The sequence below is a fragment of the Peromyscus maniculatus genome, chromosome 4 (genome assembly GCF_049852395.1).
Source record: "Peromyscus maniculatus bairdii isolate BWxNUB_F1_BW_parent chromosome 4, HU_Pman_BW_mat_3.1, whole genome shotgun sequence".
NCBI classification, from domain to species: Eukaryota; Metazoa; Chordata; class Mammalia; order Rodentia; family Cricetidae; genus Peromyscus; species Peromyscus maniculatus.
In genome coordinates, this window is record NC_134855.1 from 105,322,695 (window position 1) to 105,350,350 (window position 27,656).

General features: G+C 51.2%; 1 protein-coding gene and 1 long non-coding RNA gene across 2 annotated transcripts; one reads left to right on the forward strand and one right to left on the reverse strand.

The window, feature by feature from the left end:
- Positions 1-1,138: 1,138 nt before the first annotated feature.
- Positions 1,139-15,960, reverse strand: Prom2 (prominin 2). The gene is made up of 24 exons (XM_006986449.4): positions 15,576-15,960; positions 15,025-15,074; positions 14,452-14,654; positions 14,236-14,356; positions 13,939-14,002; positions 13,617-13,706; positions 13,092-13,294; positions 12,649-12,723; positions 11,671-11,734; positions 11,305-11,464; positions 10,861-11,013; positions 9,836-9,959; positions 9,334-9,425; positions 9,113-9,197; positions 7,094-7,240; positions 6,110-6,181; positions 5,339-5,431; positions 5,150-5,203; positions 4,799-4,879; positions 4,549-4,617; positions 3,730-3,819; positions 3,461-3,567; positions 3,074-3,146; positions 1,139-2,915 (listed from the first exon to the last, which is right to left on the reverse strand). The coding sequence occupies exons 1-23, from the start codon at positions 15,817-15,819 to the stop codon at positions 3,083-3,085; spliced, it is 2,505 nt and encodes an 834-aa protein (XP_006986511.3). The 5' UTR covers positions 15,820-15,960; the 3' UTR covers positions 1,139-2,915; positions 3,074-3,082.
- LOC121828821 (uncharacterized) lies at positions 9,191-10,485 on the forward strand. The gene is made up of 2 exons (XR_013050735.1): positions 9,191-9,377; positions 9,732-10,485. It is a non-coding gene; the product is annotated as an uncharacterized LOC121828821 (long non-coding RNA).
- Positions 15,961-27,656: the final 11,696 nt, after the last annotated feature.

The following is a 27,656-nucleotide window of genomic DNA, read 5'->3' on the forward strand; positions in this document are numbered from 1 at the left end:
CAGGAGATGGAGACCCGCAGAGAATTCAGTAGGACATGTCCAGGGTCAGAACCAGGGGAACTGAATCTAACTCAGATGACCTTGAAGCTTCCAGGTAGTTTCCGGGGGCTTCACTATGCTCAACCACAGATAACAACTTGACCTCCTCAGCGGCTGTGGTAACAACAGTAACTGCCTGTGTGTGTGTGTGTGTGTGTGTGTGTGTGTGTGTGTGTGTGTGTGTGTGTTGGTTCAGCTTCTATATGGAGCAGCTCCAGCCAGGTACCACCCAGCATTTTAAACCAGAAAAACAGGCATCCGCTTTTCTCTCCAGTTATTTCTGTTTCTTAACCACCAGCACCCTCATCCCCGATGACCAGTGATTACAGCCATAGCCTCTGAACTACTTCTCTAAACACTGTCCAAGAGGCTGTGACGAGGTTTCTGGGTGCTAAGCTTGAGGATAATTCCCAGTTAGACACCACTCATTAAAGAGAATGTGTGATGTATGTGCCTTTTCAGTGTTTGAAATGATATGTCTTTAAGCTGCAGGGAGCAAATGGGCCAGTAAAGAACCACAGAACTGGAATGGAGATGTGGTTCATTTGATAGAATGGTTGCTTAAAGCTTATGAAGTCCTGGGTTCAAATCCCAGTATCACTTAAAGCCAGGCATGGTGGGAAAGGGGGGGTATTTCCATCCTAGGATGTGTTCTAATTTCAGAAGATGCTGAGCAGAGCTTTAAGTAACATCTGGTTAAAAGCCATGCCCATCAAGAGTGGGGTGCCTGGCAAGTCTTCCATGTTGTGGGGGGTGAAGAGTTGGCACAGACCCACTCTCCAGGAACTCTGAGTTATTTGGTCTCTGTCGGCTGAGTCCTCAGCCACTGCCAGATGGACACAGCACCCTCATGGAAGATGATACCATTCCAGGTCTCCAGTTATTATCTGATAGATTTTCAGATACCAGAGTACCAATATTCAACTGACCCTATAGAAGAGGCAAGCTGAAACTAAGAAAAACAAGGAACACAACAGCCACCAGGAGCAGGTCACCAGGAGCTCCCTTCTACACGAAAGACTCAGTTTAAAATAACTTTGCTTAACGTGCTCAGATGTATAATAGATCAGATAAGCAACTCTGACAGAACTGGAAATGATTTTTAATTGCTTTATTTCATTTGTTTAAATCCCATCAATTATATCTAAAAAAAATTACAGGGTGTCACTTCCTCACCCCCAAGTAACAAGTAACAACCAAAAAACAAACAAACAACAAAACAAAAATCTTCCAACCTCTGGGAAAAGCCAAAAGAAAAAAAAGAAAAAAAAAGAAAGAAAAGAAAAGAAAAAAGAAAAAACAAAACAAAACAAAAAACCACCAAAAAACCAACCAAACAAAAAACCTTGTTTGAGACTGTGCTTGCAGGAGTCTTATCACATCAGTACCACCGTCCTAAGTCCTAGCAGCAAAATTGCTGCTGGTTCAAAGGATGCTTCATAGATATGCTCAGAAACACAGCAGACCACCACAAAGGCCAGACTCTGCCTCTGCCCTCAGCCTCGCTCTCAACTCCTGAGCAGCACTTGCTCCAAGCCCTGACAAGGGTTTCCACCCATCACATTTGACTTTCACAACCCTACATACAGGCTCTAAGGAGCCTCTCCACTTTATCAGAAAAAGAAATTGCGGCTTGGGGGACCTATCTCACATGTTGGAGGTGCCCCAGCTAGCAGCATTAGAAGCAGGCTATGAATCACATGATTAGGCAGGCTCTGCTCCCCACACTGAATTGCTGCTGCCCAGTCCCAGGATGCCTGTAGTCAGAGAGGCCTTGGGATTCTTCCCACAGATGCCCATTAAACACAACTGTGTGCTGAACCTCAGCCTTAGAGACTCAGCCTCAGGGACCCAGAACCAAAGCTTAGGGAAGTGAGGACACAGTGACGGAACAGACACTTGTCCATATTGTCTCCCTTTTCTTTGTCCTTTCTGGACCCAGTGTCCAGCACATAGGGACCATGCAGAGACAAGTGAGGGGCAATCCCAGGCCATATGTGCAGGATGGAAAGGGGAGTGCAAAACCCTGTTCTCACCACTGGATCCTTTCTGGGAAAGACAGTGGGGACCACCCATGCGACCGTCTGTGAGGCAAATGGGGAGCCCCAGCGTGGCCCACATCTCTGGTCCTCTCTTAGGAGCCAGTGCTCAGAGAGAAGACAAGGCCAGGGCCAGCTCTGCTATTTCTAACCTGGGACGCAGACAGGACAGTTCAGCCCCCAGACCGGCCTGTCTCACCCCCACTGGGAACAGGAGATCCAGACTAGAGCCTGCAAGGCTCAGGGGTCATAACTTCCACCATGACATCTGCTGCCTACTTGGTTAGGTGGCCAGCAAGCAGGGCCTGGGAGCCAGCAAGATGGCAGTGAGAACATGGGAAAGAGGGGCAATGGGGTGGGGCAGGAGTTCCATGGAGAGAGCAAGCAAGAGGCTGGGGGAGGGAGCAGGAAGGAGGTTGGGGCAGGTGGGGGGATCGAACTCAGACAAGGAGAAAGGGACTTGGACAGGAAGCAGAGAGAAAGAGACGGGGTAAATGGAGGGGCCTGGGTCCCACCTGAGGGCTGGAGAGGAGCTCCCACGGGTGGAGAAGAGGCCCTTCCTGTTGCTGGAATACCACAGCAAGGAGGACAAGGGCTAGAGACCCAGAAGGACCCATTGGCTCTGCAGTGCAGTAAGGGCGGAGTATGATTTGGGTCATGAGGAAAATCATGCAGAGGTGGGACCAGGTAAGCTGGAGAAGTGGGGGGGGGGGGGGGGTCCAAGCCAGCACTGGAAGCCAGCCTGGCTCTGGGAAAGTGATTCCTGAAGTCTTCTGGTCCAGGCTGAGACAAGGAAGCAGGGCAGGAAGCCCCGGGATCATCTTGCCCTGTTATAAACTAAAAAGAAAACCGGTGAAGGTGGTGGGGGAAGGGATGTGTCCCATCCACACTGACCCATCTGGGTCAACTTTCCTACCCTCCTTCATGTTGAAAACCCCAGATCTGAGCCCCTCAGCTCAGGCATGGAGGGATTATGGGGGGGGGGCAGAACTCACCAGTGGGTCCTACAGCTTCAGGGAGGTGACCCTGGGGATGTGGAACAGCTGTGTCTCCTCAGAGCTGGTGGAGCTGTGACATCACAGAGGTAAAGTGAGTCCCCAGCACAGACCCTCAGCCCTGACACAGGGACAACTGGAGCTCTGATGTCCCTGCCCCAGGAACCGTCCAGAGGATGATTAGTCCCAAGACGCTATTCCCCGGGTTCAGATGCGGCAGGCTTATGTGGGAACTTTTGGGCCCCAACGCTCCTTAGAGCTGGGCCAGAAGCTCTCTCTGCATGGGAGGGTTCCGGACAGGGTGTGGCCCAATGGCTGTAAAGAATTCCTGGACATCTGATGCCCACTGGATATCTGATGCCCACGGTGGTTCTGGCAGCCCCTTACCTGAGGCGTTTCCGGATGGGGCGGAAGTATTTGGAGGTCTTGACGGCGAAGATGATGCTGGGGATGAGGAAGAAGGTACACCACCCCAGGCAGAACCAGAAGGCATTCTGGACGGGAGCCATGAGGTCAGCTCACCAGGCTGGGCAACAGTGCCTTCCCACCAGCCCTGTGCCCAGAGGCTCTGCACTGACTCCACACGCCTGGCCTCACGCCCTCCTACTGCCCCTGTCCACTGGGCTCTGTAGCCATGATGGGCTGGGGACACTCACCCAGGGGTCAGCCATCATGTCACATAGGATCACATGACCGTTGTCCAGGGCTCCAGAGAGGGGCTGGCAGGTGGCGATGTGCTGGGTCACCTGTGGTGCCAACATGAGACTGGTGTATGTGAAGATAAGGCTAAGAGGCAGACAGAGAAGCCCAGAGACACAGCTGGGGTCCACCTCACACTTGAACATAGAGTGCCGGGTGCACACACAGACAGAATGGTCAAGGGCCCACAGGAAGGATAGGACACTGAACTTCCTGTTCAGCGTAGTCTGGCTCCTTCCATCTACTCACCAGCCCGTATGTAAGTCCCACTCTGTCCCTCATTATGGTGTTAAGTTATTGTTCCTGAGGGGCAACGTGTGCACACACACACCTGCCCTCAAATGCACGTACACATACGTACACAGATACTCAAGGATAAACCAAACCCCTGTGAATCCCAGACTGTTCCTAGAAGCTATGGCCCACAGGATGTGCAGGTGGGCTTTGATGGCTGGCCTTAGACAAGCAGTGAAGGGACCTATCCATGGAAAGGCATGGGGGCAAGGAGTAGATGGAATGTTCTAGAAAGCTATGGCCAACCTAGCCTATGCTTGGGCCTCACAAAGGGGCTAGGGGTAGAAATGGGGGGGGGGTAGGATCCATTTTTGTGAACAAGAGTGGCAGATGGCAGGTTGGTTTGGGAGTTTGGGTCCAATCCCAAAGGCCTAGGGTACCCCCCCCCCAAAGGGCTCCACAGCTGGTCCACTGGGGTGGGTATACTGAGGACTGGTATACCACTGGTTTGCGGCTGGGTGGGGTTCTGAGGACTCACTTACCTCTTCTCTCACCCAGGCCACATACTGAGAGAAGTAGCCCATTTCCCTGGTCAGGAAACACTCCGAGGCCTACAGGAAAGAGAGAAGCCCAGGGTTGGCAGGGGTCCTGCCTCCCCACTTCCCTCCATGTCCGACGTCACCAGGATGAGCCTGGCTCTCATGGGAGCCACAGTCAGAGATGGGCTGGAGGGGAAGCCTGGGGTAGACACTCCATGTTTGGCTCGAAGGCGGCACTCTGCCCCCAACTCACATTCCTTATGATGAGGTTGGTCTGGGCAGGCAGCTCTCCTTTTAGACGAGAGACATTAGCGAGGACCTCTGAGGTATCCACCTGCAGGAGACAATAGCCCAAATCAGCTATCCATCTGTCCACTCACCCGCCAGTCCATCCATCCATCCTACAATGTACCACACATCACCTTAATGGATGAAGGGCAGGCTCTAGGGCCCAGAAGCCAAAAAAGAGGTCCTCAATGATCTGACCCCTTTCCCGTTCCCCCTTCCCCCTCCAATGGGACACAGAGATCTCAAAGCAGCCAGTCCTCCTGTTTTCCTCTACTGCCCACCTGTTCTCATCCGGCCTCCCACTCCCATTAGTCACCTGCAGATTTGGGGCAGAGGACGCCAGGGCCCTGACACTGAGGTTGAGCTTGGCCTGTGGAAGAATCAGGGTTATGACACACAAGGATTTAGAGGCAGGAAACAGAGAATGTGGCCGGCCCCTCCCTCCTTTCACTGCCCTCTCTCCACCCCTCCTCTCCCTCCTGCCCCAGACTCCCTCCAAACCTACCACGAGACTCTGCTGGGGGATGACCTTCTCCTGGTAGAGGCTGCGGAGCTCTCTGGCCTCCTCCTGTAGTTGCTGCCTCAGTGCGGAGTCATTCTGAGGGCAGACGGAAGGGTTAGAACGGCTCCCATCCCAACAGGAAGAGCAGCCCTCCAAGGGAGGTGAAAAGTGTGGGCTCAGAGAGAAAATCCTCAAGCTCAGATGTTCCCTGCTCTAGGTCTGCCCCGAGCTGATGGAGGCTACGAAACTGAAACGTGCCGCAGGACCATGTAAGCTAAAACTGGCCAATGCTCTCTGCTCCACCCAGAGCCAAGGTGGCTGTGGAGTCTGAGATGTCTTAAAGGGAACTTCAGAAACTGGAGATGTCTGTAAATACAGAGAGTGGCTCCCTGTGTGAAGTGCGTGCATTGGAGGGGGGGGTGTCCCCACTGCATCTGTCCTGGTAGAGCCTGAAGCTGGCCCTGCTGTGCAAGGTTAGGCCAGAAACTTCGTCTGATCAGAGACTGGGACAGTCTGCAGATGCACGGACAGAGGCCCAGAGATTCGAAATGGCCTGCCCAAGGCCACACAGCGAGTGGGCAGCAGTGTCTGAATGAGAACTGGAGCTGCAGGCCCCTCAGGTTCAACAGCGGGTAGAAGGCCTCAGCACCCAAGGCTGGGACCCTCGGTCTCCAGCCTCCGTCCCCGCCCTCTCTCCAACCCCAGCATTGGAGTCCCTCCCGCCCAGATCTTCTTGATGGCGGTCTGGCTAAAAGGTCTCCGCTCCATTCTCACTCGAGTCTGGGCCAGTCCTTCCAGCTCCTGTGCCAGCTGCTCCATGTCAGTCTTCACTACAGGCTTCTGGATCTGAGGGAAGACCGGAGACACCAAGAAGGCTGAACTCAGATGTCCCCAGATACCCTCAGCCTCTGAATTCCCAAATGTGTCCTGCATCAACTAAGTCCATTCATTTCCACCACCACCCCATCTCAGCTCGATTATCTCAGAGAAAGTCTCATGTAGCGTAGGCTGAACCCAAGCTTGCACATCCTCCGCCTTCTACTTCTCAAGTGCTGGGATTCAGGCATGTGCTACGTATCAGGCTTCAGGTAGTACCGGGGATTGAACCCAGGACTTTGTGCATGCTAGGCAAGCGCTCTACCAACTGAGCCATGTTCCCAGCCCCAGCTAAGTCTATTGTGACGTGAGTCCTGGTGAGTTTGAACTGAAGCTGTAAAGTATTTCAGAGTTTCCAATGGACTAGGAAAAAACAAACAAACAAAAAAACCCAAGATGTCCTCTAGAGTGATCTGAAGAAAAGCCAGTGTCCAGCTGGAGAGATGGCTCAGCAGTTAAAAGCACTGGTTGCTCTTCCCGATGACCAGAGTTGGGAGTTGGATTTCCAGTTCCCACTTGGTGGCTCACAACCATCTAACACTCCAGTCCCATGGTATCAGCTGCCCTCTTTTGGCCTCCTCAGGCACTGCATGCATGTGGTGCACAGACATACATGTAGGCAAAACACCCATGTCATGTGAGGAAAAGAATGAAACCCAGTATCACACCTCTACCCTCAGCAGCAGTGGGTTCAGGACCATGAACAGCAACACATACTCTTGCTTAAGGGACCTGGGGACATGCCCTAGTTCCTTAACAGGAAGAAGTCCCAGGAGTGGAGAGACTGTGGGCAGCTGGAAAGAGGCAAAACACACAGCGCCTGGCCCTTCTGTTCAGTGCCACATCCTGCTGGGGAAGCAGATGTGCCTGCCCCTCACCGACCTGTACAAGGAAGTCTCGGAAGTGGATTTTCTCCAGCCCGCTGCCCTGCAAAGCCTCCAGGTCCCGGCGGGCAGCGGGGCTCAACAGGTCTAGACCCTTCACATCCAACTTGAAGTTCTGCAGCTCCTGCTGAAGCTTGTGGGTGTACTGGAGGAGAAGACAGGATGAGGCACATTGCTGAGCCTGGTCGCTTGGCTGGGAGCCATCACCTGGTTCTCTAGGTGGACACACCCTCACAGGCTCCCAAGAGACCTCTACTCAGTCCCAGCCTGCTTCCAGGGACCATGTGATGACTGGGCTGTGACACAGACTTTCCCTGGCCACCTGATACAAAAACAGCTTTCTGGCCCTTCTTCCTCACATCCTCTGTATCAGGTCTTCACAGCACCTCATGCTCTAAAATCCCTTATTCCTGGGCTTGTCGATAACATCAGCTCAATAGTCCTGGGGACTTTGGCTCTTCTGCTGTAAGGCCCCTCATCTGGAGTGGCGCCTGTTCAGTGGTAGGGGAGTCCAGTTTGTAGACTTGTCAGTGAGTGAGTGAATGGGTAAAGGAATGGATGAAGAATGGATGACAGATCCACATTTCCAGGAAAGACACCCAGAATTTGCCTGTCTTGTGGCCATGGCATCCAGCTTCAGTATCAGAGAAGGCAGCCCATCTCTGGTCACCTCTCCCCACTCTACTAGGCAAACTTCCTCCAGGGAGAGGGGTCCCCAACTCCCTTAGCAGTGGCATTGCAGGCATCACTGACAGGGATCGGACATGAAGCAGTAGACAGCCTGGCGTCCTGGATGGCACATTTTGCCTTTCTGATCTATGCTTATTGGCTTTTTGGTGTCTCTTCTGAGAAGTTTTTTCCAAAGTCACCATGCAACCTCAAAAAACTGCCTGGTCCCTCAGAACCAATGGTCCCTCACTGGTGCATACTCTTCTGTAAGATGGGCCCCTCCTCTCTGGGGCTGGGACCACTTAAGGCTGAGATGGCATCCAGCCACCAGGGCTGGAGATCCCCTGTGCCCAGGCTGCAGAGCCTCCAGCTTTGGGGGCCACTGTTAAAGACTTGGGAGGGAAAAGCTACTGCCATTAAGCAAACATCCCTGGCCAAGGCTTAAAGTATCAAGTCAGGACTGATCTTGTTTGGTTGTCCCAGCCCTGACTTGGGATGGAGATGAATCCAACAGGTTTCTTAGGAGGATCAAAATGAACTAGTTTTGTGTGGGCAGCAAGGGTGCTAGCTGGGGAGGGGGAGGGGGGAGTGTTTCCTAGGACATGCTTAGAGAAATGGTTCCTCAGGGACCTCTCCCCTCCCCTTTCCTAGGGATGGAGAGAGGGAAAGGGGCGTATTTCATACACGGTTAGGACCACATTCTAAGACGTTCGCCCTTTCCTGGTCCTGAAGCTTTCTGTTGTCAGGACTGATGAGCGCCTCTGTTCTCCACCACTTTCACGCTGCCTTTCCACTCACTTCTGCACCAAAGTCCACTCTTAACTCCCTGCACCACTTCTGGCAAATGGGCCACCTGAGTCCCGGGAGGACGGACAGCCTGATACTCAGGGGTAGGGCTGGGGGTGGGCGGATAGAATCTGCCATGGCCAACTACTGGCTCTGAGGTGCAGCCAAGACCCCAGAGCGCTTTCCATCCGTGTTGCTCGGTGGCTCACTCCCGTTTCACTCCCAGCTAGGACATGCCACCCAGGACACACACACCCTACTCTTACTGTTCCTGTCCTCTCCTCCCATAACCTGTGCTGTATTATGCTTTCCTTGGAGCACATGCTCAGAGGCGTTCATGGCAGCCAGCTACTCACACACCCACTCACAGCCCTGGAATCTTCCATAGATCAAACCCTGGACAGGCCCCGAGTTGGTTGCTAAGACCTCTGGCTTGAGGTCCCTCGATAAGAGACTTTTTTTTGAGTTCGGAGATAATGCCCCAGAAGAACAGAAGAAAGGAATGCACAGGAGGGGCGGGGGAAGGGGTGCATCTTAACAGCCTTCTAGAACATTCTATCACCTGTTTGATATCCAAGTGCTTATCCAAGTCATAGGAGTCGTTGAGCTGTAGAACATTCCAGAGTACTGCCCCTGCCTTACACTGTCTGGGGAAAGAAGATACACATCAATGAAGAGCCCCCAGGGGTGGCAGGTGGGGCTGGCATCACCCTGAGGGGACACCCACTTCTGCTCCTCCCTCTATTTCCTCACTCCAGCCCCAACCCCAGGCCTCCCACTCACCGGTAGGCCTGTTGGATGCTGATGTTCTTCCTCAGGCCAAGAAGGTAGGACAGGTTCATGGATGGGGGCAAGTTCCCTGGGGTGTCTGCAAACTGCAGGTGGGCAGGAAGAAAGGGGGCATAGAGAGGTGAGGGGCAGAGCTGCCCTAAAGCTTGATGCCCCCCCCACCTCCATTACCCCCTCCAATTCAAGTGACTCCAGGCCCTGATTCCTCATGGGGACTTGGCTCGTGAATCTCTGGCAGTGGTGCAAACAGGACTTTCGGAGTTAGGCGGGGGTGTGGGTGCCACTGCCTGGGGTCCTTGATGGGACCCAGGGAGCACCTCAGGGACTCAGGGCTCATGGGTGTCTCTCTCTCCGCCCCCTCTCTCCCCTGCATCTCATCCCCCTTCCTCCAGTCCCTCTCTCCTGTTTGCGCCTCTGCCTCCCGCTTCCTCCTGACTCAGTTTCTTGGCCCAAGCTCCCGTTAGCTCCCTGGGCGCTGGATCAGGCCCAGGCCCACCTCATACAGCTCTCCGCTCTCCCAGCTCCGGCACACCAGCGTCTGCACATTGCCGCCCACCAGGAAAGTGGCGAAGACGAGGAGGATGAGGGGGGCGGCGAAGAGGAAACTGAAGGCCACACCTCTGGAGTTGAGAGACATGGCTGAAGGGATGTGGAAGCTGACTGCCCTGGACCAGTGCTTGTCCCCACCCACACCCTGGGGCCAGCACGGGCCACGAGCTGGCAACAAGGCATGCCTCCTGGGCAAAGGCTAACCCGGCACTCCTGGCAGCTCCTTGGCACCCTCCCCCTCCCCCATCCAATTGCTGGGTCCTGCTGCCCTGGAAGCCTAGAGGAAGGACACCTGTTTGTTCAAAGAGCCATTTCTGGACTTATGGTCCGTGGAAGTGACCTGCTCCACCAGTGTTCAACCTTTCTAAGTCGTCACTGGCATAGCGAGACATGAGTCACCTACATAGATAACACTTCAAACAGACTGCGCAGTCGGGTCCCTTCCACCAGGGCCCCTGACTTACAGAGCCTCTTTGTGCGTGGGCACAGCCCCATGCCGGGCCGTGAGGTTTGGAGAGTGACATGTGGGGTGGATTGCAGTTCCTCATTATTCCCTTTGACCAGGCACCTTGTGTGATAAACAGCCTGGCCAACCGTACGTGGCAGCCTTGGCCTTAATGGCCATCTAGTTTGAGGATGACAAGCAGATAATGCCTTTGAGGCTGCCTCCTGATGGTGGCTTTGGGACCGCCTAGACGCTGAGTTAGGGATTCTGGAGCTGTGTTTGGGCTTGCTGGGCACACTATAGTTACAACGCCTGTTGCTGTCCCTGCATCAGCCCAACCCCCTTAGAGGGGAGGACACCGAGGCCCAGGGAGATCGTTGCTTTACCCAGTCACCCAAGGAGTGGGGACAAGGTCAGCACCAAGGTTCATTCCCCTGACTTGCCCGACTCCACTGTACTGGGGGGTGGGGGACGGAATCTGGCAATCCAGCCTTGAGAGCCCCTCCCCCTCCCGGGCCCCTTCTTACGCCATGAGGAAGCGGGCTCCAGCCTCGCCTCTGCTTTCTGAGTGGCTGGGGTCCTCCCTGGCGAACAACCCCCAGATGCCTAGGCTGAGGCCCAGCAGGTTACAGACCACGACAAGCAGGATGGCAGAGCACAGCACGCATCCCAAAATCCACCTGCCACAGAGAGAGGGTGGGGCTTACTGAGAAGGAAGGCAGGGGCACCAGAGGGCCGGCCAGCCGGCCGGGGACTTAGGCTTCTAGGCCCCAGACTGGGTCTTTAGGAGTAGGGGGGCGCAAACATTTCCTGAGGTCTCGTAGCTTTTACAGGGTCCCCAGGCTCAGGTACACAGCCAGGTGGGACATGGAAGCCATAGGAGTTAGGGTTCTTGGCTTAAAAGAAGGCAGCGGTATTGTCGGAAGGCCGGAAGTGGACAGGGATGGGATGGAGGCTCAACCCGCACTCACCTGTACTTCTCGTATCGTTTGACCTCCTTCAAGTAGGGGCGACTGCGCTGTTCCAGCCCCTCCAGTGCCTGGCTCCAGCGCGAAGCTGCCTCTGAACCTGGGAATCCTCGGGCCAGCATCCTCACACCTTCAGGCTGCTCAGCCAGTGCCTTTTTCAGATCTGCCCAGAGCTACAGGGTCTCAGAGGATGCAGAGGGCACCCAGGAGCCGGGGCCAAACCTCTGGGGCCCACAGAGAGCCCGCCAGGCAGGGAAGTCAGCCGTCCCCACCACTCTGCCCAGCTCCTCTCTCAGCAAGCCTCCCTGGAAGGGGTATGGTGGGGGAAGCATGCCAGGAAGGCAGCCAGGCCCCTGAGCAGGGCCTCACCTTTGAGCGCATCGGCCATCTCCACTGCAACCAGGAGCGGGAGACTATTGAAGGTGGCGTTCTCCTGCGGGACCAAGCAAGGCTGTGGCTATTGCTCATCACCTGGGATTCCACCTTGGGGTCTCCAAGTTAGAGGCCCAAAGGGAGGGTGCTGCTATTCGATGCTCCCAGCCAAGGAAGTGATCCTCTTGTTCCTGCAAACATGGCTTCTCCCGCCTAAGTCAGCTCTTCCACATGTGTCACTTATGAGCCCTCACACCCCTTCTACTCAGTCACCTCCTGGACAGCGGTGGCTTTCACCCTCTCGCCGGTCCCCACCCACCCCATCCTGACAACCAGCTCTACTCCTTCAATCCAGCTCCAACCTTCCATCTCCTTTAGTTCTGGCTTCCTTCTTCCCAGCCTCCCAGCATAGCTGACTCACTGATTCCCCAACTCCAGGCCCTGGGTCACAGGCTCTTCTGACTCACATGGCACCACCCCCACCGTGGCTGTCTCCACCCAGAGAGCAGGCCTGCCTTTCGGGGTGCAGTCAAAGCACCTGCTCCCTTGTGGCCTGAAGACCCCATCCCTGATGGGAGCCCAGCTCCTCTTTCTGAGCTGCAGACCTGCCTCTCCCATCTGACTGCAGTGAGGACGGGGCACCATAAGTCTTTAGCCCAGGCAGCTGCAGGGTGAGGGTGGACTCACGTCCTGGATTTAGCTGGGTTCTTGTTTGTTTGTTTGATTGATTGATTTTTCGAAACAGAGTTTCTCTGTACAGCTCTGGCTGTCCTGGAACTCACCCTGTAGACCAGGCTGGCCTCGAACTCAGAGATCCACCTGCCTCTCCTTCCTGAGTGCTGGGATTAAAGGGGTGTGCCACCACCACCGCCTGGCTTAACCAGGTTCTTGTTCCAGAGAGTGAGACTGATGCTCTTCCCTTGTCAGTTCCCAGGCAGGTGGAGCAAAAGACCAGGTGACCAGGACAGGGCTTACCTCCTGGACCATGCTGGAGAAGTTGGCCTCTGGGACACCCTTCAGGCGATGCAGGACATCATCCACAGGGGGCACCTGAAATGGAGGGTGTCTATGATAGGAGAAGGATCCCTATGGGAGAAAGGAGGTGCCTCTGCACTAATATCCTCATATGTAAAATGGGGACCGCAGAGCCCCCCCCCCCATCACCCTGAGGGGCAGTGAGAGCCTAAGAAGCTAATACACATGAAGCTCGGGGCTACGTGTGTGGCCCATGGAGAGCTTTGGCTCCCTCTAAGAGCAAAGGGTCATTAACCCTGGGTGCTCTGGGAAGGAAGGCACAGCCTAAGGAAGGTGTTCCCTGAAAATTGGCCTCATGAGAGCCACTAAGATGCCAGAGGATTCCAAAGGCGCAGGCTAGACCAGCCCTTCCAAGTCCCGGTAGGCTTGTTCAGTGCCTGCACCTGGCTAAAGTCAGCATCCAGCTGCAGAGCGCTGGCCCGGCTCAGGGCCCCCTTGCAGTCCCCGTGGCACCAGCCTTCCTGCAGCAGGGTGAGCAGGCGTTCCCGGTGAGCTTGCACAGGTGGTTCCAGGTGCTGCTGACCCTCCTGCAGCTCCGCTGAGGTGGCGTTCAGGGCTCGGAGGTGGTCTATGGAAACCTGCAGGGCTAAGAGAGTCGCATGTAGCCTGAGGGTCTCCTCCCCATTTCCTGGCGTCCTCGGCACCCCAGCAAAAAAGAGACACCATATTATTCCCTCCTCCTGGCTAGAGGGGCATAAACTATCTATAGCCACAGTGGAAACTGCCGCTGGGCACATGAGGCCAGGAAGTAGGCAGGGATGCCACACACAGGATCCCAGCATAATGGGAAGAAAGGACTTGGGTGGGGCTGGGGTAGTACGCGAAACCCAGGGGTGGGGGATGGGAGAACTGGCTCCTGGAGGACACCTGCCGGACCCACCCACATACAGGGCACTGGTCCAACTCACCCTGGCCCAGGCTGTGCACTGATGCCAGCATCGGGTACACTGTGCTCTTGAGCTGGTTATGAATTATGTTCCCAAGTTTCTCACCGGCATCTGGACAACACAGGACAGTTGACAGGGATGGCCCCCCCAGGAGCTGAGGACATCCCCGTTGCCTCCCACGAGCCCTGGGCTCTGCAGGGTGGTGTGGGTGGTTGGCTGCTGCATGGGGAGACTCTTTTTGGTGACGTGGTATCCTGGTGAAGTCCAGGTTAAGGGAGCTGAGATGGTTCCCCAAGGCAGGCCAGGACTAAGGGACCTGGAGCTGGCCAGCTGTAACCCTCACCTTCCAGCTCCTTTGAGACTCGCTCCTGGGGCACAGAGAACTGCTCAGCCACGGCCTGAAGCTCCTAGGCAAACATGGGGGTTTTGGGGGGCAGGGGTAAGCCATCTTTCCTGTCCTTCAGCAGCCCCATCCTTCAGTTAGGTATTTCAGGGACTTTCCATCGGGTGGCAGTCACGTGCACACAGGAAGGAACACCCTCTCTGCTTTGCAGGTCTATGGGACCCAGAGATGCGGTTCTCTGGGTCTGTCTTGAAGCAGGGCACTCACACACAGATGAGGGAATTGGGTAGTACTCACTTCGGGAACATCAGACACCAGGCCTCTCAGGCTGAGCAGGGTCTCAGGCACAGCCTCCACACTGGGGCCTGTCTGACGGTGTGTGTACTGGTTTGTAGCAAAAGCACAGACCATACCAATCCTGAGGGCCGGAGGCAAGGAGAAAAGGGTTTGTGGGGTGCCCAGGAGCACAGGGCCGCCAGCCCGTCCTGCCCCCCGACCTAGGCGGCCTCTCACAGAAGCATGAGGGTCGTCAAGAGCAGGAAGGACATGAGGGTGCCACGCTCACAGGCCATGGCCTTGTGCTCCGTCTTCACTCTGCCCCCACAGCGCCGGCGGCATCGGCAGCAACAGAAGCAGAGCCCGGTGGTGGGCACCAACAGGAGGTAGAGGCCGGCGATCACAGCACACACCACGTAGCCTGCCTCATACCGAACCACCTGGGCAAGTCAGCGAGGCATGAGGGGCGGGGGACGGGGCAGCCCTGCCTTTCCTCTACTCCAGGGCAAGACAGAGGTGGAGAGAAAGCCTGTGAGCCTCTGCTTATACCCCGGTGAACCCCCGGGGCAGGATGCAGGAGGTCAGCGGTGTCCCTGCTCATTGCCGTGGTACAGATGAGGCAATCCAGGTCTAGGGACCATGGGGATCACTGCAAACCCCACCACCACGAGCAAAAGGAAGACGCGGGGCTTGAACCCAGGAAGGAAAAGGATGGTAAACCCTCAGCAGGGTGGGCTGAACTGAGCGGGTGGGGCCCTGCTGCTCACCCTTAACCCCCTCCTCCCCCAGCACCTGCGGCTCAGACCTCACCTCATCCCTCTTCACGGAGGATGGATCATTCAGCAGGGCCTTTATCAACTCTAGGGAAAGGAAGCAAGCTGAGGGTTTGGGGACCGCCACCGCCTTGCCCCTGTGTCTAGACGCTCTATCGCCAGGCTAAGGGAGGTTCTTAGAAGGCAGTGTCATGTGGCTGTGACACCTTGCCAGGCCTCATCACGCCGCAGGAGAGGCAGCTGGTAGAGAAGGCCTGCAAGCGGACCTTCTGGACCCTTCTGGTAGGCTCTGCAGCTGGCCTGGTAGTCCTTCCCCTCCTCCTGCCTCTTGTGGCCCCCCTGACCCGGCACCATGACCCTGGGACAATGAGCCAGATTTAACATTATGTTCTCGCACCTAGCCCCGGCTCAAGGTCAAACAAGAAGGCTCGGGCACTGCTCGTGGAGTCCCAGAACGTACGGAAGAAGAAGGCGGCTGTGCAGTGCCAGAAACCTCACCCTGTCAAGTGCTTGTTGACAGGGGATGTGCACAGATGCTAGCTGGGGGCCCAGGGCCTGCGGAGGTCCGCCGGGGGAGGGGACACTCACCCGACGGGAAGGGGTTGAGCTGAACTACCGAGAGGAATCGTCTCACGGTGCCATAGAGGGAGTCCAGGGGCCCCGGTGCGCGGACACGAGGGGTCAGCCATCGCGTCCTGGCTACCGGATGGAATGCCAGATGCTCTGCCCGCGCCAAGGACCCGCAGTCGGCTGCTACAGCTCCGGGCAGGCTCAGGGCCAGGCCCAGGCCCAGGCCCAGCAAGGGTACCACGAGGCCGGGCGAGCGCGTCATGAGTTCGGGCGGGTGGGCTGCACAGGTTCGGGCGGCGGACAGCGCGGGCCAGCACCGGGCAGGCCGTGCATCCTTCTGCAGCCTTCTTCCCTCGGTCCCCGTGGCTCCACAAACCGGCCCGACAGGTTTGGGCTCTGGAGCTACCAGGTCGCCCGCCGGGAGCGTAGGAAGGGCAGGGGCGGAGGCCGGATAGGGGGCTGGGCCAGGCCCAGCCGCCCTTGGCGATCTCAGTGAAGCTTGTGCCTCTCTCCCCTCCCCACATGCTGGGCAAGGGCAGCCTGGAGCCCGTCCAGGGGTACCCCAGAGTCTCTGGATTATCTAAGGTAGCCCAATTTCTAACAGTTTTCCACACTCAAACCCCAGCAGCCCAACCTAAGGGCAGGTTAAACATGACCACTGAATGAAACCCTTAGGACCCCAAAGTAGGGGTCTTAAGACCAGAGCCACAAACCAAGAACTATCCTGGCTCCTTCCTCCTGCTTCCTCTGGAGCCTGTTTTGACTCCAGGAGTGACCTCTGCCAGGCCAATCTGGAGCAGGCACTGTCCTTAGGGAGAGAAGAGGGTTGCCCTTTGGTCTAGCCATGCCCATTGGTCATCAGCGACAAGAACTGATAGACGCTATGCCCGGAGATGTGTCTCCGAGGGTCTGTGATTTGGGAGAGATTGAACACTCAGGACCCTGTAACTAAGCAGGTGATGGAGAAATGCTCCTGATGGATGGAGGATACTTCTAGCCGCATTCTTCATGCCACCAGAAACAACCTGGAAGACTGAGGAACTGGGGAGAGAAACACCCTCCAGAACACACTGGGCAGTCATCACAGTGAACTGAAAATGCCCCTTTGGTCTGGATAGACTCTCATGCATTAATAAGCACAAACAGTTATCACAGAACAGTCTGTGGTGTGAAGACACACGCAACAATGATCTTTTCCAGTAGATCATGGGCAATATATATAAAAATATACGTGTTAGATAATATATACACATAAATATATTCAACTAACTTTAAAAGTTACTGATCTCTCTATGTGGGCGGTGGTGGCGCACGCCTTTAATCCCAGCACTCGGGAGGCAGAGGCAGGAGGATCTCTGTGAGTTCGAGGCCAGCCTGGGCTACCAAGTGAGTCACAGGAAAGGCGCAAAGCTACACAGAGAAACCCTGTCTCGAAAAACCAAAAAAAAAAAAAAGTTACTGATCTCTCTCTGTGCACGAGAGCAGGAGTGCCACAGTGTGTGAGTGTGGAGGTCAGGGGACAGTTTTACCAAGCCACCTCGCGGAGAGGCAAGGTTTCTCGCAGTTTCTGCAATTATGCTTTCTCTGGGCTAGAGCGCCTTAGGGCTTCTGGGTAGTTCTGTCTCACCCTCCCATCTTAGGAGTGTTGGGATTGCAGATTCTTGCCACCACATCTGGCTTTCAATTGTTTTATTATGTTTATTTGTTTTCTCTCTCTCTCTCTCTCTCTCTCTCTCTCTCTCTCTCTCTCTCTCTCTCTCTCTGTGTGTGTGTGTGTGTGTGTGTGTGTGTGTGTGTGTGTGTGTATGGTAGTTAAAGGACAACTCGCAGAAGTTGGTTCTTTCCTTCCATTGTTTGAGTCCTGGGGATCAAACCCAGGTCATCAGGGTTGGCACTATCACTGGTGGTGCATTACCCTCTCTGGGTTGTAAGAGCTAGTTAGAAACAAGCCTAAGCTATCAGCTGAGCTTTCATAATTAATAATGAGTCTCTGTGTCATTATTGGGGAGCTGATGGTCCATTGAAAAATCTGTCTACATGTGGCAAAAATGGGAAACTCCTGAAAGTTAAGGCTGGGGTAGGGTTTTTTTTTTTTTCTTTCCAGGAAAATAAAAGCATCCAACTAAGGAATCTGAAGACCACTAGATAAATGAGACATCTGAAGAAGAAGGATGAATCATCCAGAGAAAATGCCCTAAGAAAAAGAGTAAATTGACCTAGTGGTATAGCACACTTCCAATGGGATAAAATCTCATAAATCTTACCAAATGTTTGTTTATAATGTTCTCTACAGACATATAAGGCAAATAGTCTTCTTGTAGTCCCAATTCAATTAAAAATTAAAGCTGGCTTTGGAGTTGGAGCATGGCTCTCTCCTCTAAATCCATGCTTGTTAAAGGAAAATCCAAAATCTTGTCTCATGTCAGAAGAGCCACCTGGTATGGGACAGAAGAAAAACCAAAATTAGGGACTATTCTATTGCTACTAATCTCATAATCCTTTGGTTTTATTTTGACTCTTTAAAACTTTTCTTAAGGTATCAATGTTATCTTAAAATTTATAAGATTAAGATATGTATATATATTTAAACTTTATGTTGTAATAGTAATGACCATACAGAATAATAACTAATTCTATATTTAGGCTTCATCTAGCTTCCTGTATGTGATTTCAGGCTTGTGTCTGAAGCAGGTACTAGGAATTAAGCCTGTGTGTCCTGGGTGTATTTAATAGATTACTCTCTCTCTCTCTCTCTCTCTCTCTCTCTCTCTCTCTCTCTTAGATTACTGTCTTTTAGTCTCTCTGAGATCTGTTGTAGATGACATTTAAAACATTCAAGTTTTAACCATGAACATTCCTAACAGCTACCTTTGAAGTCTCCAAAAAGATGATGGGGCCCCACAATGATAATTCCATCTGGGTTGTGATAATGCCACTAAGCTGACAAACACCATCCAAAGATCAGCTCTGGACTACAAGCTGCTCAGGAAGAGTTCAAGGCAGTTAGCTAAGATGGTCCAGCTTCATAGACTACTCCAGCCAGGACTTAAGATCAGCCTTGTATTATCTCATCACACCAAGACTAGACAACAAATAGCTCCCCCAGGACTTGACTGTTACCTTAATTTTTTTCAGGGTCCCCTAAAGATGCTGTCACCCCCAGACAACAGGAAGTAATTTTAAGAACATGATGTCCACATTCCCAAGAGGTGGGGTGAGTGGTTTTTGGTCATTGGATGGATGTTTGTCACTACTTAGGGGAGTTGGTCACAAGTTGTTATTGGTCATGGTCAGGGAGGATACTAAGCAAAGGAAATTAGATTCAGGGATCTCATTCTGAAAAGAAAAGGGGGAATATAGAAAGGATAAAAGGGTAGATTATTGTATCTACTTTCAAACTAAAAGAGCAACTACTAGTCTCAAATAATTTACATTACTATGGATTTTTGTATATTGATACAAATTTAAGGTTATTTTTGTTATACCATATATATGTTTCTATTCTTGTTCAAGGTATTGTGCCTATGCAGCTCATACAAAATGTAATGAAAAGTTTTAGTCCTTGAAAGCTATTTAGAATAATAAAGAAATACAGGGCTGGGTGGTGGTGGTGCATGCCTTCAATCCCAGCACTCAGGAGGCAGAGCCAGGCAGATCTCTGTGAGTTCGAGGCCAGCCTGGTCTACAGAGCGAGATCCAGGACAAGCACCAAAACTACACAGAGAAACCCTGTCTTGAAAAACAAACAAACAAGGCCGGGCGGTGGTGGCGCACGCCTTTAATCCCAGCACTTGGGAGGCAGAGCCAGGCGGATCGCTGTGAGTTCGAGGCCAGCCTGGGCTACCAAGTGAGCTCCAGGAAAGGCGCAAAACTACACAGAGAAACCCTGTCTCGAAAAACCAAAAAAAAAAAAAAAAAAAAAAAGAAAGAAAAACAAACAAACAAACAAAAATAAATAAATAAATAAATAAATAAATAAATAAATAAATAAATAAATAATAAATACAGGTTAGTAGTTAGTAATCTATAACAATCAAACTTATAGTCATGTTAGGTATGTTTTCAAGGTCACACAAGGATATATTTTAGATAGGTGATCTTCAAACACTTCAAAGACCTACAGAATATGGCATTTAAAATGTTTTAGTAACCTAAGGCTTTTCATGACAGTGAAACAAGTTTGCTCTTGGCAGCACAAATTTACTTCAAAAAGGATGATGGGCATTGAAGAACCTCCATATGAGTTTGCTTTCTTTGTGGCAAAAGCTAGCCACTGGGCAAAAAATCTGCCCTTGCCTTGACTCCTAATGCATGCTATCCAAGCTAGACAAGCAGGACCCACACAAAGAAATGACTACTGAACTTTGATAAGACAAGGTAGGACAAAATTCCTACCTTCAAAATTCTTGCTTTACAGAAAAATCTGTCAGATATTCTAGGTCTATCCGTCAAAGATGGATGCCCCAATGTTACAGAAGAACCTTGGGTGACTGTCCAAGCAGCCAGCTGTTTCTATCATTTCTATAGTTTTGGAAGTTGTTTGCTCTGCACTTCCTGTTTACTCAAATAATACTTTATCCTTCTTGGGTCTCTGATGGATATTGAAGACTAGATAATTATAGTTTTACAGTTTTCCTTGTTACCAAATTTAGAAAAGAAACTTACATAAGAGATTGTAAAGTTTATAGGTTGAGAGACAGAAAAGCTTAAATTGTTTATCTAAAAAATGTTTTGAGGTCTAAAGAAGTAGTGTTAAGATGGTAATACAAATTATAATAAAAATGGTTTAGCTACAAAACTTTAATTCATCAAGATAAGATAGAAAATACAGTATTTTCACTGGATATGCCAAAAACAAATAGACAGGACATTGTAAATGTAATTCTTACATGATAATTGTTCTTGTATATAGTTTCATTTGTTAAAGTTAATACCTTTCCTTTCTAGTTAGATAATACCTGATAATTTTTCTTATTGTATATAGTTTTACTATGTTAGAGTTAAAACCTTTCCTTTTTATTTAGACAAAAAGGGAGAAACATTGTGGAATAGTCTTTTTGTACCATGTGAAGATGTGTCACTCTGATTGGTTTAATAAAAAGCTGAACAGCCAACAGTGAGGCAGGATTTTCAAGGCAGAGAGGACTCTGGGAAGAAGAACCTAGAGACACCAGGAGATGCAGAGCAAGCAGGATGGGCAATATGGAGAGGAGGTAATAAAGCCATGAGGCAAAAAGTAATGGATTGAAATAGGTTAATTTAAGTTATAAGAGCTAGTTAGAAACAAGCCTACACTATTCTTTCATAATTATGCTGAGCTTTCATAATTAATAACATGTCTCCATGTTATTATTGGAGAGCCAATGGTCCCGATGAAAAATCTGCCTACAGTCACCCCCACAGTTCTCAGATTGGGGGACAATAGTGCACAGACATGGAAGAAATGGTACACTTAATAATGGGGTGCAGACTGAAAAGGGACCTCATTAAAGGGTGATTCAGAGATGAAGATCAAGGCTGTGGTGAGGAGTGGGTTGGGGTACCCCAGTACCCAGGCAGTGTACCTGACCAACATGTTCCCTGGAGCCCAGCCTGGTGTATGGAGGAGACACCTGACTAATTTGGCCCCCGACTGTGCTGAAAAGCTAAAGTAGGCTGCTCCCACCCAGCTAGCCTACTGTCCTCCCTGGTAGCCCACGTCCCCTTTCTCCCTCGCCCTAGGTTCTGGCTGTTAGAGTGATTTCGGAGCGAGCTATCACAATCTCACTCTAGCCCCATACCAACAGGATGGAAACAGCTTTTCACCAAACCTAATATAATCCACTACTGGGCAAACGGAAACTGCTACTGAAAATTTCAAAAAGAGGTGTGTGTGTGTGTGTGTGTGTGTGTGTGTGTGTGTGTGTGTGTACACTGATTTGGATGAATTAGTGATGTAGGAGTCTGTGCCCAAGCTCTGGGGTTGTGGGGAAGAGCAGGGAAGACTGAACTCTTTGAGGACTTGCTAAACAAGCAGATCTTTTTCTACCCACTCACTCTCTCTCTCTCTCTCTTTCTCTCTCTCCTTAATTATCATAATTAAGACAATCACTGCCTGCCACCATTGTTTTCATAAATGTCTGTAATAAAAATGCAGCACTTTGAAGGTGAGATTTCCCCAGGAAAAACAAAACATACAGGCCTCTTCCTCAACCTGGGGGCAGGAAGGCTGCTAAAGATAAGGCACTTATTTGGCAGGTGGAGAAATTGAGGCAGGGAAGGGACTTTCCTGAGTCAGTCTCCGGATCAGGAGCCAATGCCACCACCAAGCCAGATCTTAGTGGGACAATCTATCATCAGGCCGACTTAGCCCTACTTCCTCCACCCAGCATGCATGGATGGGACAGTTGGGGTGCACGTGTCAAGGGCATGAGGTTCTGAGCGTTTAAGGCAGTCTATGGCTGGGAAAAACATCTAGTACAAAGCCCATTCTATTTTATTATTTTATTTTTGTTTTTTTGAGACAGGGTTTCTCTGTGTAGCCCTGGCTGTCCTGGAACTCGATTTGTAGACAGGGCTGGCCTTGAACTCAGAGATTCACTTGCCTCTGCCTCCCGAGTGCTGGGATTAAAAGTGCGCACAACTACCGCCCGGCTACAGCCCGTTTTAAAAGACTTGTTGTTTTTTGAGAGAGGGTCTCACTATGTAGCCCTGGCAGGCCAGAAACTCTCTATGTAGACCACACTGGCCTTGAACTCAGAGAGATTTATCTACTTCTGCCTCCCAAGTGCAGGTTAAAGGTATATGCCGTCACATCTGCCTAAGATCTATTTTTATTATTTTTAATTATATGTGTGTGTGTGTGGGGGGGGTATAAGCACATGAGTAGACCACAGAGGCATCAGATCCTCTGGAGCTAGAGTTACAGGTGGTTGTGAGTCACCTGGTATGGTGCTAGGAGCTGAACTCAGGTCCTCTGCAAGAGCAGAACATGCTATTAACTGAGGAGCCATCTCTCTATCTCCCTAATTTTTAAAGATTACATTTATTTGGGGGGGGCAACGTAAACACATGCAGAGGTCAAAAGACAAATTTTGGGAGTTGGTTCTCTTCTACCATGTGGATCCTAGGGATCGAACTCAGGTCATCCGGGTTGGTGGCAAGTACCTTTACCTGCTGAGCCTCCTTTATAAAGAAGTGTTGAATGTTTCATATAATTTGCTAAATACTGAAAGTGGAAAAAACAGGATGGCTGTATGGGTACCCTTACACATTGTCTTAGCATTAAAAACTTCTGCCAAACCATTTTGGAATGAAGGACTGTCTTATCTTTGTATAGAATGTGAACTGGGAACAGACGGAAAGGTCAGCTGGTGGTGCATGTCTACACAGGCGATTCCAGCACATGGGAGGCTGAGGTAGAAGGGTGGTACATTAGAGGGCAGCCTGGGATACACTCTGGTGGGGGGCGGGGAGCTGGACATAGACATACACCTGTGTCATTTCGGCTACCAGGAATTCTGGGGCAGGAGGATCACCTGAGCCCAGGAGTTTGAGATCAGCCTGGGTATAATAGTAAGATCCCTTCAAAACAAACAAACATAATTTAAAAATCAATCAATCAAACAACTGGGCAAGCCCCAGACTAAAGTTCTGTATGAAAGAGAGAGCCTGTGAGGAAGAGGCCAAGTTTGGGGGATGGGGGTGGGAGTGAGAGGTGGTGGGTGGTGGGTTGGTGGTGGGGGGGTGGAGCAGGGATGGAGGAGGCTCTTCTGTAAGCAGCTATCCCCGGGGATAAGCAGCTATCCCGGGAATGTCTTCATATCGCCATCAGGCAGTAAGGAGAAAGAGGCCCGAAGAGAGGCCACTGGGTTCAGGAAAGTGCTTTAGAGTCCCTGCCAGTGACTACAGACTGGGCATAGCTTCCGTGCAGCTACTGAGCATGTGCTGGAAGGTGTTGGATATGCAGGGGCCATAGCAGCTTAGAGTGGCCAGAGTAGGCAGCCAGGGCCCAGGCAGGTAGAGATGGCTGGGCTTCAGTTACTCATGGCGGGGTAAGCTTCTAGAAGCAGCAACTGAATATTAAACATCTCTCAGATGACCGTGGAGGCCTCAGGCCAGCTAAAGCTTCAGTTGTTCAGCACAAGCTCTCTGGGTAGGCTCTGTACTCTCTGCATGGCCACGCGAGCCCCTAGGATATGAAAGTCGGGCACCATGTTCTAAAAACCATGGCAGAGGGGAGAACAGCACCTTCTGGCCTGAGCAAGATCTCCTCAGGGCTGATGGCCTGGGAACACATCCTTCTGGTCACTCAGAGCCTCCTCTGCTGCCTCTGTTCTCAGTCATGAGAGGGCTTGGCTCATTATCAGGGCTTAGGCCACATTTTATACCGATGCCAGGCCCTCCTCCTCTCATGGCACTGCCGCCATGGCCTCTGTGGAAGAAGACAGAAATGGAAGTCCGTTTTGTAGAGTCTTGAAGTTGAGGGGCCATATGTTGTCCAGTAGCACTCCAGGAGCTCCTCTGTGAACCCAAGAGAGATAATGAATACCTGTTGGAGATGAGCTACTGGGCCCATTCCAACTTTGTCTTAGCTAATTTGGGGTTGCCATTACAAATTACCTGAAGCTGAATAATTTATAAAGAAAAGAGTAAATTTATAAATTCACTCCACTTTACAGTTTTGGAAGTCCAGGAGCCTGGTGCTAGCATCTGCCTGGCTCTAGTAAGGGCCTCTCAACAGCTGGCACCACAATGGCGGAAGCCCATGCATAAGAGATCTCACGGAGAGATAGGAAATGAGAGACTCGAGAGATACTAGGCATTCTTTTATAAAAATCTGCTCTTGAAAGAACTAACTCCATGAGATCAGCCTTAATTCATCCAAGGATGTTAATGCTTGAATCTGAAATGTAACCGACTGACTTGTGCTTTAAACCTGAGAAGCATGTTTCTCAGGTGATGCTATTTTGAGAGGTTGCAGAACCTCTGAGGTAGGGCCTAGCTGGTGGGATGTTGATGCCTGGTTCCTATCCTGCTTCCTGGTCCATCACACTGTGAACAGCCTTCACCACATGCTCACCCACCATGAGTGGAGCTGCCCTGCCGTGATGGGCTGAAACCCTCTGAAACTGAGCTGAAGGGGCGCTCACCAAACATAGTCCCATGGAAGGTCTGCGATGTCAGCCATCACTCTACAGCTGTGACGCTCTGTGATGACGGCCTGACCTACAGAGATGGCTTTCTCACAAGTGTTGGACCTCATGTTTGGGTTGACTTTATGTCTTCAGCAGAGACACATTTCCAGAGGATACTGTGAGCTGAGACTGTGTAAAGCTGGGCCTTCCTGCTCAGGGGGAAGTCATCCAAGTCAAGTGGCCTGAAGGTGAATTCTGGGGCCAAGTGTCTTGGATCATTTGTTGTGTGACTGTACCAGCCTGAGCCTAAAGATGGATCCCAGGGAGCAATAAAGAGAGGAGACACATATACTTTAGAGGAGTTGACCAAGAGGGTGCAGGCAGGCACAGCCTCTGACATGTGATCTGAAGATACCTTTTATGGGGCAGACATGATCCAAGGGGAGAGGAGGAGGCACAATGCTGAGCTCCAGGCTCAGAAAAGTGCATGGATGACCCTGGGTGTCATACTTTCTCAAAGTTCTTTCCAGAAGTGTTGGAGGAGACAGTGGTTGACACACTACAGTCACAGCGCAGCTTAGACCAGAAGAGGAAAGACAAAGAACCAGCCTGGGTTTCTGCCCGTGTTTTCCTGGGTTGGGGTGTCTGGGTGTGCCTTTGGCAGTGGTCATAGACCAGGCTTCCAGAAATGGTCACCAAACAAAGGGAACAGACTTGTCGGTTGCCTCTCTCATCTGGTCATCCTTCAGCCATTTGTCTGATCCTGAAGCTTTTTGTGAAGTGAAGAGAAACAATGAACGAACTATTAGAAAAAGCTACCGTCAGGAAAGCAGTGGGTCTCGATGGTTCAGGTCCCTCCACAGGGGACATGCATGGTGACTTCTCTCCCCAGCCCCTGCCGTGGGAACCTTGTCACCCATGAGGAAGGGTAACAATTTATACATGTTCACAGTCAGGCAAGGACTCTCACCCATATTTCAGTGGAAGTTTTTTTTTTTTTTATAAAGCATTTAAAACCACAGAAGGCATGTACGGTAATTGGATTTACTTATGTGTTATCTGTATTCCCTTATACAGAGCTTTTCCATTTCTTGGTATTCTTAATAACTTTGATTGTGTCTGATGAGAATTTAGATGGCTTTTGTAAGATGGAAGTTTTGGCTCTTGAAGAGGAATTCTTATGAAGTCTATGGGAATTTTATATATTTAAAGAGGAAAAACCTGGCTGATATTTTGAATACTTCATAATTACTGTTCTGAATAGATATTTATAAAATCTATATTTCTTTTATTATGTGTTTATAAAATTAGAATTTGAATAAATAAACTTTAATGTGGAGTTTTGAACTAATGTAACATAATTTTTTTTCTTTGCAAAACAGCCTGGAAATGTGCCAGTATATAAAAATTTTAATATCCATTTTCTCTTTTATTTTTTTTAAAGATTTATTTATTTGTTATGTATACAGTGTTCCACCTGCATGTATGCCTGCAGCCAGAAGAGGACACTAGACCTCATTATAGATGGTTGTGAACCATCATGTGGATGCTGGGAATTGAACTCAGGACCTCTGGAAGAGGAGCCAGTGCTCTTAACCTCTGAGCCATCTCTCCAGATCCCCATTTTCTCGTTTTAAAAAAGTTATCTCTGTGTAGTGGTCACAATGATGCTAAAGGAAGGGTGGTGGTCCCAGTGACGGAGTCACTTCCCTGTGGGTTCCGCCTCTGAAGGATTCTGCTAACCCATCCTCACCATTCTGAGGACCAAGCTTGCAGTATATGAACCCCCCGAGAACAGTCAACATTCCTGGAACCATAGCAACGTCTTCTCTAATCTACCATTTTCTGTCACCACAAGTGCAAGGCCACATGTCTGTCTGGGCTCATGTGTTGTGTAACAGTTTCCTCCAAGACTGAGATATTCCATCTTGCAGGGAAGGTCCTTATACAGGAAGGTAAACAATTCAAAACAGCTTCAGGAAGTCCTTGAAGCTGACCGGATTCACTAGGCCTCTCCTAGCCAGAGAAAGCAATAAGAGCCGAGAGTCCCTCTCAGAAGAGCAAAGCTGAGGTGCAAAAAAGACTCTCAGATAAGCCAAGCTGCAAAGAAGAGTCTGATATCAGATCAGCTGCCTGGAAGAAACAGAAATCAGCCAAACTGCCTGAAGAGGTGTCGATCAACTGAGTCACTTGGAAAGGACACCCTCCAACCTGCTGAGCTGCCTTCAGGCTGTGCCCTGAGCTCCAGGTTCCCACCTCTGTGAGCTGTCACTCATGCTGGGGCGGGCCTTGGTGATGCAGCTGTCTTTGAGTCATCTCTGTTCCTGTAAGTGACCCCTCACCCATATTCCTGTAAGTCACCTGAATAAAACTCAGTGGTTCACCAAGTTGGACTTCGGTGGTGTGAATGCTTGGTCTGCTGTGGGCTCCCTATCTGGGGAGAGCAGACACGTGCGTTGCATCTCCCCAGGAAAGTTTTGTCATGCGACATCATGGCAGCAGCCTCTCTCATACTCTCGGGAGCACAGTGAGCACCAAGTGTCCTTTGACGATGTTCAAAACCAAGAGGTGTGACGTTACAGCCAGCAAGGGTCACACTCTCTTCCCTTGATGCGCTTGGGGAAGACACCGGGTGTAAGGGCAGAGATTCCTCTTTGGGGACGGGGCTGGCAGAAGGGTTTATCTACAGATCTCACCCCAATAGAGCGAGGGGAGTAGGTTAGGTGCGGCCAGCTGGGATGCAAAGAAAGTAAGAGAGAAAAAACACATCAGCTGAGACCCCCAAGTCCCTCAGGGAATTCCTGGTGGTGCCATCTGCTCTGCCTCGGAGCCTAGAAATCTTTTTTTTCAAAGCTGGCTAATTACACAAAACCAAGTGGGGGACGGTGCAGAGCTGGATGACCGAACAAGTCTCAAAGAATCTTGACCAGCTGGAAGGATGGCTTCAAACACAGCAGTGCACAGAGGCCTGGGAAACAGAAAG

What these genes read in the sequence shown, in the direction of transcription:
- Prom2 (XM_006986449.4), bottom strand. Translation starts at nt 15,819, where the DNA reads ATGACGCGCTCGCCCGGCCTCGTGGTACCCTTGCTGGGCCTGGGCCTG. An exon ending in TGGTGTCTGATGTTCCCGAA is followed by an intron (nt 14,003 to 14,235) that starts GTGAGTACTACC and finishes ATGTTTGCCTAG; the next exon opens with GAGCTTCAGGCCGTGGCTGA. An exon ending in CCTCTGCCCCAAATCTGCAG is followed by an intron (nt 4,880 to 5,149) that starts GTGACTAATGGG and finishes TGTCTCCTGCAG; the next exon opens with GTGGATACCTCAGAGGTCCT.